The 13,893-nt window shown below is 39.0% G+C and overlaps 2 protein-coding genes across 3 annotated transcripts; one reads left to right on the top strand and one right to left on the bottom strand.

Moving 5' to 3' along the window:
- Positions 1 to 1,793: 1,793 nt before the first annotated feature.
- Positions 1,794 to 4,563, top strand: LOC123653552. Of its 2 annotated transcripts, XM_045589541.1 has the most exons (6): positions 1,794 to 2,104; positions 2,236 to 2,470; positions 2,540 to 2,699; positions 3,044 to 3,154; positions 3,230 to 3,385; positions 3,507 to 4,563. In XM_045589541.1, the coding sequence occupies exons 1-6, from the start codon at positions 1,929 to 1,931 to the stop codon at positions 3,710 to 3,712; spliced, it is 1,044 nt and encodes a 347-aa protein (XP_045445497.1). In that variant the 5' UTR covers positions 1,794 to 1,928; the 3' UTR covers positions 3,713 to 4,563. The 2 variants fall into 2 exon arrangements, with proteins under 2 accessions (XP_045445497.1, XP_045445498.1); XM_045589542.1 differs by lacking the exon at positions 3,230 to 3,385.
- On the bottom strand, positions 2,722 to 6,403 carry LOC123653553 (lys-63-specific deubiquitinase BRCC36-like). Its single transcript, XM_045589543.1, has 7 exons — positions 6,132 to 6,403; positions 5,099 to 5,309; positions 4,908 to 5,005; positions 4,694 to 4,804; positions 4,389 to 4,535; positions 4,028 to 4,246; positions 2,722 to 3,626 (listed from the first exon to the last, which is right to left on the bottom strand). The coding sequence occupies exons 1-6, from the start codon at positions 6,231 to 6,233 to the stop codon at positions 4,118 to 4,120; spliced, it is 798 nt and encodes a 265-aa protein (XP_045445499.1). The 5' UTR covers positions 6,234 to 6,403; the 3' UTR covers positions 2,722 to 3,626; positions 4,028 to 4,117.
- Between the last annotated feature and the right edge of the window lie 7,490 nt (positions 6,404 to 13,893).

Raw genomic sequence — 13,893 nt, 5'->3', positions numbered from 1 at the left:
AAGTAGATACTCAATTTTTGCATACTTTTTAAATGACAACACTGTAGGGTTCCCACCATCATCTTAAACCTTGTTAATTGAGGAATATCTAGCGGAAACCTACTAAGATTTAAATATAAAAAAAAATCAGAATAACAGTTGTTATTTGTTACTTTCAAATACCTGTTATTTTTATCTGTTCCAATAAATACGCCTCACGCAAAGAGTAAAATAACTTGCTTGCCTCACGTCTAGTCAGCATAGATATATAGATATAATATATAAAATTATAGATAAGTTATATCTTCTCGGCCTTTTGGTTCAGATAAAAGTGTATATCTAATTTAAAAAATCTAATATGGAAAATAAAACGGCGTAAGTAAATGAATTTAATTATATATGTAAAACAATATGCTCGTGTTGTGCTTTATATCTTGTCGTACATTGTATTGTATTGTATTGTTGTGGGCTCGGTTTTCCGCATTTAGACATAAAGGTGGTCCGTTATGCGTGAAAAGAGGGCTGGTTAATTCAGCCAGCCCAGCTCCTTCCAGAAGCTCGGAAGCCTCCTGGGGCGTTCACAGTTTTTTCGGAGCGTCCTTATTTCAACTTGTCTTGTCGTACATTAGATAATTGTAATTCTATCACGCATTGTTTTAGAATAAGAAGCAACAGGGCGCAAATACGTTTTTTGTGCCATTAAATGGCACACTTCACTCGACTTTTCACGCTTCCCGTTCTTCGTATACCGAAATATAATTATAATAGGGAAACGCCATGGTATACAAAAAATAGGCACCCGGTTTTGTTTATTTTTTATTTATCGTCTTTCTCGTCGATAATATTGAAAACGAGAAGTTTCTCTTCTTAAAACGTCAATATCACGTCAAAATTCGACAAAATTACGATGTCACATTAGCTCCCTTAGAGATAAATACCACAGATCACTAAAATTTAATGATTATCTCTTCTATTGACGTAACGAGAAGAGTATGTTAGCTACTGTAGACACTAGACATAGAGAGATAATACGAGAAAAGGGGTACACAAAATTTTGTCGTGGTGCGCATGCTAGGCCTGCAGGATTATATTTACCTAGGCCATACTATTCAACTAGGCCGCAACAACGTCGAAAAGTAGGCCGACAGGAGGATTCGCTTGGGCTGGACGGTGTTCGGCAGGCTTCATCGATTCTTCACATCGAAGATTCCACAATGCTTGAAAACAAAAGTCTTCGAGCAATGCATCCTGCCTGTGGTAACATATGGAGCCGAGACGTGGACACTGACGAAGGGACTGGTCCACAAATTTAAAGTCACTCAACGTGCAATGGAACGGGTTATGCTTGGGGTTTGTCTCAAATATAGGATTAGAAATGAGACTATCCGCGAGAGAACGAAAGTAACCGACAAAGCCCACAGAATTAGCAAGTTGAAGTGGCAGTGAGCTGATCATTTGTGTCGCAGGACCGATGGCCGTTGGAGTAGACGGGTCCTGGAGTGGAGATCGCGTCTTGGCAAACGCAGTGTGGGACGTCCTCCGGCCCGTTGGACCGACAATTTACGTAAGATTGCCGTTGTAGGCTGAATGAGGATTGCGGAAAACCGGGATGTCTGGCGTGAACTTGGGGAGGCCTATGTCCAGCAGTGGACTGCCATAGGCTGAAGTGATGAACTTCGACTCACCTATATTTTGTAGGCGATGTAGTCGCGAACAGTGAAGTCATCTATGACGTCGAGCGATCGCTTGCGACGACCACGGTCTAATGTGTCACACTTAATTGGAACGATAGAATGGGCGCCGTGGGCGTTGCGGGAGCTTAGTGGAACGCGGCCAAGATGTCAAAAATCTAAATTGTCATTATATTTATTAAATTATTGTTTTGCTCAAGAAAGAAAACTTTGAAAGAAAATACCTCTACCTAATAAAAACGTTTATTCGAAATAATAATGATTTCTTCTATTAAATCGTTTTTTAAATGGAAAGCAACAAAGAATATTGAAAGCAAAAATAAAAATTCATCTTTAATGCTTCTAATTTTTATAAATATCCTTGAAGATGTTATATTTTGGAAAAAAATATGGTTTACTTTGTTATTCATTTTATGTTTTAACATTGTGTTTATGTAAGTACTCTGTTTCAACATTTAGCTAACTGTTATAATGATAATAGTTGGCTAAATGTTAGATGTATGTTGTATTATTGTTAATGAACAATAATGGTTAATATATACCAAAGAATAATACTTTTTTTTAGATCATGTGCATATCGACAATTAAATGTTTTACAATTTATCTTTGGATTTTCGGCAATAATTATAAGTATTGATGCTGTTGAGGCATGGTTAAGGTATAAACATCGTACTTCATGTTTAAAACGTCTAGTTTATCACGAAAATGAAAATATAAAAATTGTTGGATATAAAATTCAAACATGGTTTGAAAGGATGTGGACAGGATTTATTTATTTACGTAGTAGAAATCATACTAAAGTAAGTTAAGTGTCGACTTGACTTAGCATTAACTGCTAAAAAAATATTTTACTGTTGTTTTATTTTCAGGCTTTTTTGCTCCTTCAGATAATGTTGACTGTTACAATGCTAATTGGAAGATATACGAGTGGATACATACTGTTATATTTGTTGTTTACAGTAATTTTTTTCCTGCATAAACTTATACCACCGTTGGTGAATGTGTTAAAAAAAGTTCAACAAAATGCAGGTAAAAATATAATACAGTTTAATCTGTTTTATTTCCAATCCATTTATTCATGAACTAAGTTTTATTAGAATCAGACCTCTAGTTTTAGTGTGAAAGAGTAACAAGGATCTATCCTTCCTTACAAACTTTCACATTTCTATTATTAGTAGGATATTATTATACATACTTTATATTAATGTTAAGATAAAAGGTGCACAATAACTTTACTTCAAAATGAAATCCATTTATTTACTACCAACTCTTCTTATTAGATATTTTATAATAATATAATATAAATATACTTATCATACTATATAATGTAGTATTATAATTTATTCTACAGTAACTATTACATTGTTTTTTAGAATCTGATTTTGAACTTGAAGGACTTATCCCAGATGAAAGTGATATAAATTTAGCATTGTTGTCTATTGAACAAGACCAAAAACATATCAAAGATGAAAAACAAAGTTTAGGTAAGCATTATTTGTAAATGACGAAAGTAATTTTAATATCTTTAGAAATTTCGTGTCTTTTATGAAATTTTACAGATTATTGGAAACCAGAGGATTTACCTTTTGAGGAAGCAAGTGATAGTTCTGACAATAGCAGCTCATTAGTAACAAACTTGTCAATTGAGAAAATGCAAACATTGTCAAATGAAGTTGAGGTCACTGACTCTAGTGATGATGAGTACATACCTCAAGGTAAAAATTCCTAAAAGAGAAACTAACTTATTGATGGGAATAAAAAGTCTTTTAGGTGCACAGCCTATATTATAATTTCATAAAATATATAACTTTTAAAGAAACATTTAATAAATTTCAGTACAGCCATCTGAACAAATTCAAACAACTTTAGAGGTGCAACCAGTTGGAACTTGGAGTAGTACTGCCTTCAATGCCTTGTCAAGTATTGGTGGTGCTGTAGCAAATATGGTCTATAGTTCTGAAGATAATAAGAAAAGAAAACGAGTAGAAAGTAGTGACTCATCAGATGGATTTGAAATAATTGATAAAAAAGAATTACAGTAATGTACTTAATATTGGTAAAAAATTAAGTAATTAGAGCTCCAAAAAGTGTAAAGAAAAAAATATTTGATTTCGTTCTTTCATTTTTAATTTAATTCAAGGCAATACCATTGAAAGAGTATTATGAATATATCTATTATTATTAATATTATTTTCTTAAATGCAAGTGTAGTTTTGTAAACATACATTATTAATGCAAAGTTCATTTTAAAAATGTATTAAATGTACCAAAATACAGATTGAGACAATTATGTAGTAAAAAAATTGTTCTGTAAAAATAAAATCTTAAAACTGAGCATTAAAAAAGTTTATACTTACACTTACAATGTTAATAAAATAGTAAGGTACTATTTCATCATTTGATGTAACAAAAATTTAATTATTGAAAAAAATGACTAACACAAATTATTACGCATTATTGAACATATTACTGTCAAGTCTTGACATTAATTCTTTATGATGTTTTTTTAAAGCTTTTAATCTGATATTGTTAATTGCATTTCTGGCAACAAGAGCTTCTAACATAGGCCTTGATATCTGGAATAAAAAATCTCAAGTTATAAAAAATATATAATTAAAAAGAAAAGGATTATTAGAGTAATATTATAAAGATAAAGAGGTAATACAAATCTTAGGGATCTAACTCAAGTTAAGTTCGATAATTTAAAAATAATCATACCTTCTCAACTATGTGACCTATAGCAATAGTCCTTACTGCTGCATTATGTTGTATATTAATAATGTCATCTGTGTTGCTTTCCCCTGCTTCATTTTTAAATGCTTCATCTTCTTCCTCTTTTAAAATTGTTGGTAATTGTGTCAAAATCTATAAATTAAATAGCATCAAAAATAAATTTTTCACTTTTTATTGACAAATACTAACCTATTTCATTTTCTACTGTATAGAAACACCATATCTTTTCCTAAATACATAAGTATATATACCAGAACTAAATAACATTATTACATATTTAAATAACTCACCTCAAAATTGTTCAGTGTAAGGGAATCATTGCTGTTTGTAATTTCTAACTCAATTTCTCTTCTACTTTGACTTGAACCCTCATTGACTGATTGAAAACAAGTAATTTGAACCTAAAACATATTGGTATTAATTTACAGTCTTATTAGGTTTTTAGTATTAACTTATATTACTAACTGATGCCATAGTCTTTAAAGAAGAAGAAGAAGTACTTACTGATGGTGCTTTAGCTGTCTGATCTGAGAGAAACACGGCAAATATAATACCGACAAAACTGGAATCCATTCTCTGATACATGGACTGCGTAGCAAGGTCTGAAAATAAGTCAAATTTTATTTATAATGACTGCAATATTAACATTATTGTGATTTAAAATGCAATGAAATACAAATGAATTGAAGACTTACCTACATGTGAAGGCCAAACTGTTATGTGTGGATGAGAATGGTACCAACCAACGACTCTTAATGGTCGTCCCATTTCAGATGCTAATTCTTCTGCTCTAAGTGTAGCTCTTACAAGTTGCTCTTCTGATATTTCTACTCTATCTGGTTTTTTGTCCAGGCGTCTTAATATTACTGATGATACTATTGAAACTATAGTGTTGTTATTGTTAACCTGAAAAACTGGTTATGTAAAACCTTAGAAATGATATGCCAGTTATACCCTTCAGTCTGTAATATCCCATAACTCTCTGTCTCGTCTGTATAGGCCTCTTTCCTCATGTACGAAAAGGATCAGGGCTTAATTCACCACGCTGCTCCAATGCAGGTTGGTGGATATATTCCCTACTATGAGTAATGATCGCTATCAGGTGTACATGACAACTGGGATCGAAAGCTTAACATGCTCTCCGAGGCACGGTGGGGAGACCCTCTAGGACTGCACAAACACACAGATCACAGCAAACACCTGTATGGCCAATACAAATGTTTGTCATGTGCGAAGATCGAACACGCAACCGCCAGTGCAACAGGTACAATCCATGGTTGTAACCGTTGCGCCATACATACATTCAGAAAAATTAGACTGGAAAATATATTTATAGTTATTACGGTGAAATATTTCTAAATCTATACTAATATTATAAAGAGGTAAAGTTTCTGACTTTGCTTGTTTGTAGAGGGTAATATTCGCAAATACTGATCTGATCATGAAAATTCTTTCACTACCAGAAAGGTACACTATTAAGGAGTGATATAGGCTATAATTTATTGTTATTGAACAAAAACTTCTATGAAAAATAATAGTATATGTTAATCAAGTCCGAGAAATGCGAGTGAGATGGAAACTACTATATATTTGCATCACCAAAATAATAATTAACGCCCAACGAAGTGTGCATGGGTCGGCTAGTACATGAAATGATTAAAAATAAAATAGAAATTTAAAAATTTGCACAATAATGCCAGTAAACAACTAAAGTTAAGAAACATTTACCTCGCCAATAAGTAACCCCATTATTTCTTCTTTTTCCGTTGAGAGGGCATGTTGTATACAAACTAATGATACATCAGTAGATAATAATACTTTTTTCAGCATTTTAGTTTCGATTGCACGTATACAGTAAAATATATAGAATTTACTTAATATTTGTAAATATTATGTTGTAGGTATTATGTTGTCCTGTTTACAATAATCATTCAATCTTTCTTCATTCAGAAATTAAGGATTAAAGCACAGATTGTATTGTATAATTGTATATGTCTAGTTAAGTAATTAAGTACCTATATAGTTTGTATCAGGGCTTGACACTTGACATAACGTAGACATTATAAAATACCGATAAATAGTTTTACTTTTTTCCGATACCTTAATTACCGTTAAGATTTTTAACGGTAATTAGGTAACGAAAAACGGTTATCTTACGTTAAGTTTTTGCGATAAATGGAATTACAACGATACCTATACGTCACGTATAAGTCGTCACGAAATTCCAATATTTATAACGAAACTTCTTCGAAGACGCCGTTGTACCTGGGTCTCACCTTGGACGGGAGGTGGGCTTTCGGGGCTCATTTTGCCCAGCTCTTACCGAGAGTCGTGAGAGCCACCACCTCATTGGGAAGGCTGCTGCCGAATGTGGGTGGTCCAAGTGTCAAGTGACGTCGGCTGTACTCTGGGGTTATCCGGGGTATGGTAATGTACGGGGCACCCATATGGGCGGACGCCCTCGGTCGCGCCGACAAGACCCTGCTGCAACGTCCGCAGTGGTTCATCGGGACTACAGCCTGCCCCGAATGTGGGGCGCTTAAGGATACGGCGCTCGCGTGGCAGGCGGTGGTTTCCTTCTGCGAATAGATAATAATTCAGAAGAAGACCACAGAGCGAGCCAGGCAGGAGGATGCTACTACTGACTCACTCCAGCGTAGATGTACGGAGGCAAGAAGCAGACGGTTTGCCCGCCTCCTCTTCCCCCGTAATAGGAGGGTCGCTAAAAGACAGGATGGCAACTTCGGCCAGCTGGACGACACGACCCCACACGTCTGAGGGGTGGTCTTGTTGTGAGCGAGCCCATCCCACCTTTGTCCCGCGGCCCAGAGTTGCATCCGTACCTATCGCCAGGGTGAGGTGGTGAATGCTATCACGACCCCATCTCGCCCCATCCAGCCAGATGATTGCTCACACGTGGTGGTTTTTGGTCAGTAAAAGTCTGACACAACTTCTCCGGTGCCCCCGCTTTGGAGAGAATCTATGAGGATTTTCGCCGCGTAAAAAAAGGCCGAAGGCGAGCAGTAGCCTCTTCGGTGCGACAGAGCTAGCCCTGCAGTCACCAACCCACCTGCCCAGAGTAGTGACTATGGACAAAACACATTAATTTCACGCCATTGTTAGCGCCAACTTATGGAGGCCTATGTCCAGCAGTGGACTGCTATACGCTTCAGCCTGTAATATCCCACTACTGGGCATAGGCTTCTTTCCCCATGTAGGAGAAGGATCAGAGCTTAATCCACCAGGCTGCTCTAATGCGAGTTGGCGGACTGCTATAGGCTGAAGTGATAATGATGATTATAAATAAATAAATATCTTATAACATACACACACGGTCGTCTGGTTTTTTTTACCCAGAGAAAATCCCTAGCGGATGCCTCCAACCCGAGGGAGCTCGAGGGTATGTCTGATATGTACGGACTAAAACTACGGTTGCACTTCCGCAAACGGTCGTCTGTTCCCATGTTAAGCAATTTAATGCATGTGTTACAAGTACAGCCGACTAGCTAGCTAGCTAATTTTTTTTTGATAAATATACATAGAAGTAGTAGGTAGTAGGTAAGTGGGTGTCGTAAGAGGCGACTAAGGGATAACAAGGTTCCACAACCATCTTGGAACTTAAGAAGCCGACCGATGGCGGGATAACCATCCAACTGCTGGCTTTGAAATACACAGGCCGAAGACGGGCAGCAGCGTCTTCGGTGCGACAAAGCCAGTACTGCGGTCACCAACCCGTCTGCCCAGCGTGGTGACTATGGGCAAAACACATGAGTTCACGTTATTTTTGGCGTAAACTTGTGGAGGCCTATGTCCAGCAGTGGACTGTATAAGGCTGTAATGATGATGATGATGATGATAATGATACATAAAAGTAATACACGTTACATATACCAAAATAACATTGTTTACAATTTTTGTCTGTCTGTCTGTCTGTTTGTTCCACCTAATCTCTGAAACGGCCGGACTGATTTTGACGAGATTTTCACTGGCAGATAGCTCTGATGTAATAAGGAGTAACTTAGGCTACTTTTATTTTAGAAAATTATTTTATTTAAATTTCAGGCAGACGAAGTCGTGGGCACAGCTAGTCTATAAATATATAATTACACATATTACACCCAAACTTAGGCGTCAAATCAAGGCCAGTCAAAATCGTCATCACATGTTGTATATTATTTTTTGCTCTTGATATTCCACAGATACGTCAATTCTCTGTACAATAGGATATATTCGCAAACAAACTCTCTTTCCTTTACTGTTTCACTCTCTTTTTCCGCCATTTTACACACGCGCATACTCATCGTCAAGATGAGCCATAGACTGAAAAATATTGCGCAATACTGATCCTACACGATGCAATGAAAAAATATGGTGCAAAAATAATTTTTAACAAAAAAAGAACCGACTTCAAACAGGAAACTAAAAAGTGAAAAATAAATTTACTTAGTAGAAAGTAATTCGTATTTTGATTTAGATAATCAGAAATGATTAAATAAATATTTTATAATTTTGAAGTCGGTGCCAAGTAAAACAATAACTACTTTAGTATCTACTTGTAAGTTGTATTCAGTTTTCTTTCATAATTTGTTTCATTGACTAGTAGTTTGAATACTGTTATTATTCTGTTATTGTTTTGACATATCTAATAATATTTTTTGTACTTGTTTGTTATGTGTGTGTTGTTTGTATTCGTTATTTTAGTCAGGTTGTTGTAGTATTTACTTGGCACCGACTTCAATATTATAAAATATTTATTTAATCATTTCTGATTAACTAAATTAAAATACGAATTACTTTCTACTAAGTAAATTTATTTTCACTTTTTAGTTTCCTGTTTGAAGTCGGTTTTTTTTTGTTAAAAATTATTTTATTTTACAATTTTTAGTGATGAGTAGACCTAACAAGGATGCTTTTTCTCTTGTGTCGGGGGTCCGGAAACATACACAATACACAAGCACAAACACCCAGATCATGACAAACATCTATATGGCCAATACAAATGTCTGTCGTGCGCGGAGATTGAACCCACTAACGCCAGCGCAACAGCCAGTGCTGTGACCGCTGCGCTAACGCGTCGACATACTATGAGTAAAGTTGCTATCAGGTGTATGTAATAACAACCGGGATTGACAGCCTAGCGTGTTCTCCGAGGCTAGGTTGGGAGAACCACAAGGATTAACAACTAGACCGAAAATAAATATTTTTATAAACATAAATATTCACCCCGAGTGGGAATTGAACCCGCGACCGTCGGTGTTTAGGCGCCGCCGACACGCCACATGCACCATTATATCAAAGCGGTCGTCAAACAGCAAAAGGTAACTGCTGTAAATTGTTGAAAAGTTCCCTCGACTATCTTTCGTCTCCATCATCAGACTGTAATGGCACTTGTAACTCATATAGGTACAAAGATCTCACCAATAGAAACGAATTAAGTTCAAACAGCAGGTAATTGCTATAAGTCGTTGAAGAGTTCCCTCGACTATCTTTCGTCTCTATCATCAGACTGTAATGGTACTTGTAACTCATATAGGTGCAAAGTTCTCATCAATAGAAACGAATTAAGTTCAAACGGCAGGTAATTGCTATAAGTCGTTGAAGAGTTCCCTCGACTATCTTTCGTCTCTATCATCAGACTGTAATGACACTTGTAACTCATACAGGTGCAAAGTTCTCATCAATAGAAACGAATGAAGTTAAAAAAGCAGGTAATTGCTATAAATTGTTGAAGAGTTTATTCGACTATCTTTCTTTTCCATCATCAGATCGACTCCAGACCTTTATTAAATAGTAGTACTTAATGAAAACATGATTAAATTTACTAGTCACCGGTATGATTTTTGAAAGTTTCCCTCGATTTCTATGGGATCCCATCATCAGATCCTGGTTTTCTTATTATGGTACCAAACTAGGTATACGTCCTTTCCAACAAAAAAAGAATTATCAAAATCGGTTTATAATCGAAGAAGTTATCTCCGAACATACATAAAATATATATATACGGTCGAATTGAGTAACCTCCTTCTTTTTTTGAAGTCGGTTAATAAAATTAAACTCACTCAAATTTTAGTTCAATCATTGCGCAATATTCAATATGAACCCTAACTAAACGGTTTTTTTTTATATATAACAATATATATCCACGGGCTCATAATGAGTATATGAGGCTCTCCACTCGCAAAGATCGGATCTTTGAGCTTGAGCTGTACACGTCCTTATAAACTTCGCTGATGGCAAGGGCGACGTCTTTGGGATTACGATGCGTGCATGACAACTCGCACGAGATGGTTGTTATCTGGGTTGGTCTGCAGTACCGCATTTCGAACAGGTTGTCCCTGTCGATGTACGGCAGCTGGTTTATGTCTCCGATGAGGACCACCTTCTGTGCTCCCGATAGTCGGGCGGCCATTACTATGGCTCCGAAGTGGTTCATGAGGGCCTCGTCCACCGTTAGGCGGTTGATTTTTGAGCCCTCTTTGAAACCATTAACTAGTACGGAGGCCATAGTGCGCACCTTTTGCTTGGCTTTGTTGCCGTAGCGGTGCGCCAGTTTTTCTTTCAAGTCTTTGGCCGCCTCGACTGTGGTCGTAATCACGACCTCCGTGTCCTCATCGAAGTCCCCGACTATGCGAGTTGTCTTGCCGCATCCCGGTACCCCGTTTATCCACTCCAGTGATGGTAGTTCCCAGGGCACGGTCAGTAAGCCGTCCCGGTCGCCCGAGATGGTTTTCGCCATCCGTAGCATCCGGTCTCCCAGCATTACCTTCGTGCATCTGGCCACTACCACCACTGGGTCCCCTTCAGGTGTTTCGAAGGTTTGTGGCTCCTCGTCATTCCCCTCCGACTCGACTGCGCTCACGAAGCCTGCAGTGCTGTTATACGCTGCCATATACCTACCCGACATCTTGCCCTTGAGTGTTTGTCGGGTTTCACTGTTGTATATGGCCGCTTCGGCTTCCTCGAGTTCCACCTCCAGTAATCTTTGGTGATCATACTGGTAGGCCTGCATGATCTTTTTGCAGGTGGCAAGGCTTACCTCGCGGTTTGCCTTTATTATCGCCAGGAACTCGATTAGGGCGTTCTCCGCATGTTGTAGCGGTGTGGTCGCAGGTCGGAGTCTCGGCGGTGTTACATGTCCCATGTCGGCCTTAGTACGAGCGGCCGGTGACGCCTCCAGGTGCCTCGGACTACTGTCTCTGGTGAACCTGCTCAGCGCCGCCGATTGCCGCTCACCCTGTCCAGTCTTTTTGGGAGAGAGGTGATGCGGGAGCTTGCCTGGTTTTGGGGAGATGGTTGCGTGGATAAAGGTCGCCAGTGGCATCGAGCTCAGTTCAGGTGTAGCCTTTGCCTTAATTCGCTCTGTCTTCTGGGTCTCGATCCGTTGCTGTAGGCGCTCCGAGCCGCTGAGCGTGGACTCGTCGACAGCCGGAGATGCAGGAGGTGTCGGTGTTATGGATTTCGGTCTTAAATATCCGAGATCCTCCCCCCTGTCTTCGTAGACTATGACCTCACTGTACTTGGAGGCCATTAGGCAACCGTACCTATCAGATACGTCACCTCTATCATATCCGACCCTCATCGAATCCACGCTAATTCTTTTGGGGACTCCACCGGGGGTCTCGCTCAACCGGCGTAGCCACACACTAGACTGCGCGAAGGGGGACGTCTCTCCCCACTTGAACAACGCGATGCATTTGTTGTTCAAACGCACCAGACGGTAGGTCGAGTCGCCCTCTCGTTCTTGCGATAGCGCTGTGATTTTAGTGCGCTTTATACTTGTCTTTTGCGTGCTACCCTTTAACAGTAAAGCGAGCCCCGGCGAAATCGCCAGCCGATCGCGTCCTTCGGAACGACAAAAACTTATTCCCATCCTCTCTACTTCGCTGTCCATGAACAGAGCCACGCATCTGGTTTTAATTCCCACTTCTTCGCTTCCGTTCCCTTCGCTAAGCGAGGATTGTGTCATCCCGCTGTGGGTCGGTTGCGGAGGTGCGTTTTGGTCGGCTCTATTCCTGAACAGCTTCTGCAGCGAGGAGGGCATGGCCTTTGTTATTTGACCCAGAAGGGTGCGGCCAGGAGTCATCCGCGGAGCCGTTGAGCTGTTACTCTGGGTGGCTTGTTGGACACAGTTTTGTTGTGTTTGTGGTTGTGCGTTGTGTGTTTGGGCGTGTGTTGCGTGTGTGTGTGTTGCGTGGACGACAGTGTTAGCGCTCTGCGTGGGTATTACAGCAGGTGGTGGAGCGGTCGTGCTGTTCCTTTTTGCGGCTATATTGACGGGCTTTCTCGCGAATGTGAGGAAGACAGTTCTGTTTGTTTCGCTCTCCAGGATGGTATGGAGCGAGGTCTGCTCAAGTTTGGTCTGGAGTTTGAGTTCCAGATCCAGCCTATCCTTACTGAATCTCGGACAGTCCAGTATAACATGCAGAACTGTCTCCTCACAATTCGGATCGCAGATACACGAAGGACTGTCAGTGAGGTGGAATCTGTGGAGATACGCCGCAAATCCTCCGTGGCCGGTCAGAATTTTTGTGTCGACAGCTGTTGGTGCCGATTTCCTTACCAGCCTGCAAGCGGTCTTTACATCCGGTAGGAATATTTTCGTGACCGAGCCCGTCTCCGAAGAATTGTATCTTTCCTGCCACATCCTGACAGTCTCTTCCCTGATCTGCCTTCTGACATACGAGACGGGTACTCTGTCGTAGTCAGGTGCCGTCTTTTTTGTCAAGGCCGCTTTTTTTGCCAACCCGTCCGCTCTCTCATTGCCCGGTGTTCCAACATGGGCCCTCAACCAAAAGAACCGCACTGTCTTATTCTCCTCCCGGAGCTGTCTGATTCGACTCTTCATTTCCAGGGCCAGAGGGTAACTAAACGGTTAATAATATTACATAATACTTACGCAATATTGCGCAATATGGTTGATCGTCTAGTCGTCATTGATGTAGATCATCATGTATGGATATTTCATGTACTGAAATGGTGATTGAAAAAAAAAACAATTATATATCCGTATCCGTAGATATCCGCGGGAGAAATGAGATCCGAATCCGTATTTGTCCCTTTTCTCGCGGATCTTTTACTTTTTTTTTTCCAATTTCAATTCACAGGATAGAATGCTGCATAATAACTTAGATTATGTGATGGTATAATTAAAAAACATTTGGCACCTTTAATTCGCATCGCGGTCGCATCGCGGCTCGTAGGCATCACGCGATGCAACCAACTTTACCTAAACTTGTAGAGAGAAAAATTGTGAAATGGCTCATAAGTTGTTTACCCTTGCGAGCTCATAAGAGTACTGTCCGAGTGACTTTGGTGTAATGGTCATTTTATAATTTATTTATTTATTATATTATATCAAAGTGTAGTAAAATAAATTATAAAAATATATTCGCAATTAAAGAAAATTATATTTCGTATTGTATGTGATTATTTACATTGTATTTTGATAACGATTCATCAATTTACTTTTTTTTGTATCGCAGGGGAACTC

The sequence above is a fragment of the Melitaea cinxia genome, chromosome 5 (assembly GCF_905220565.1).
Source record: "Melitaea cinxia chromosome 5, ilMelCinx1.1, whole genome shotgun sequence".
In the NCBI taxonomy this organism is placed as follows: domain Eukaryota; kingdom Metazoa; phylum Arthropoda; class Insecta; order Lepidoptera; family Nymphalidae; genus Melitaea; species Melitaea cinxia.
Note: the sequence above shows the minus strand (reverse complement) of the source record. Positions and strands in the feature narration are given on the sequence as shown.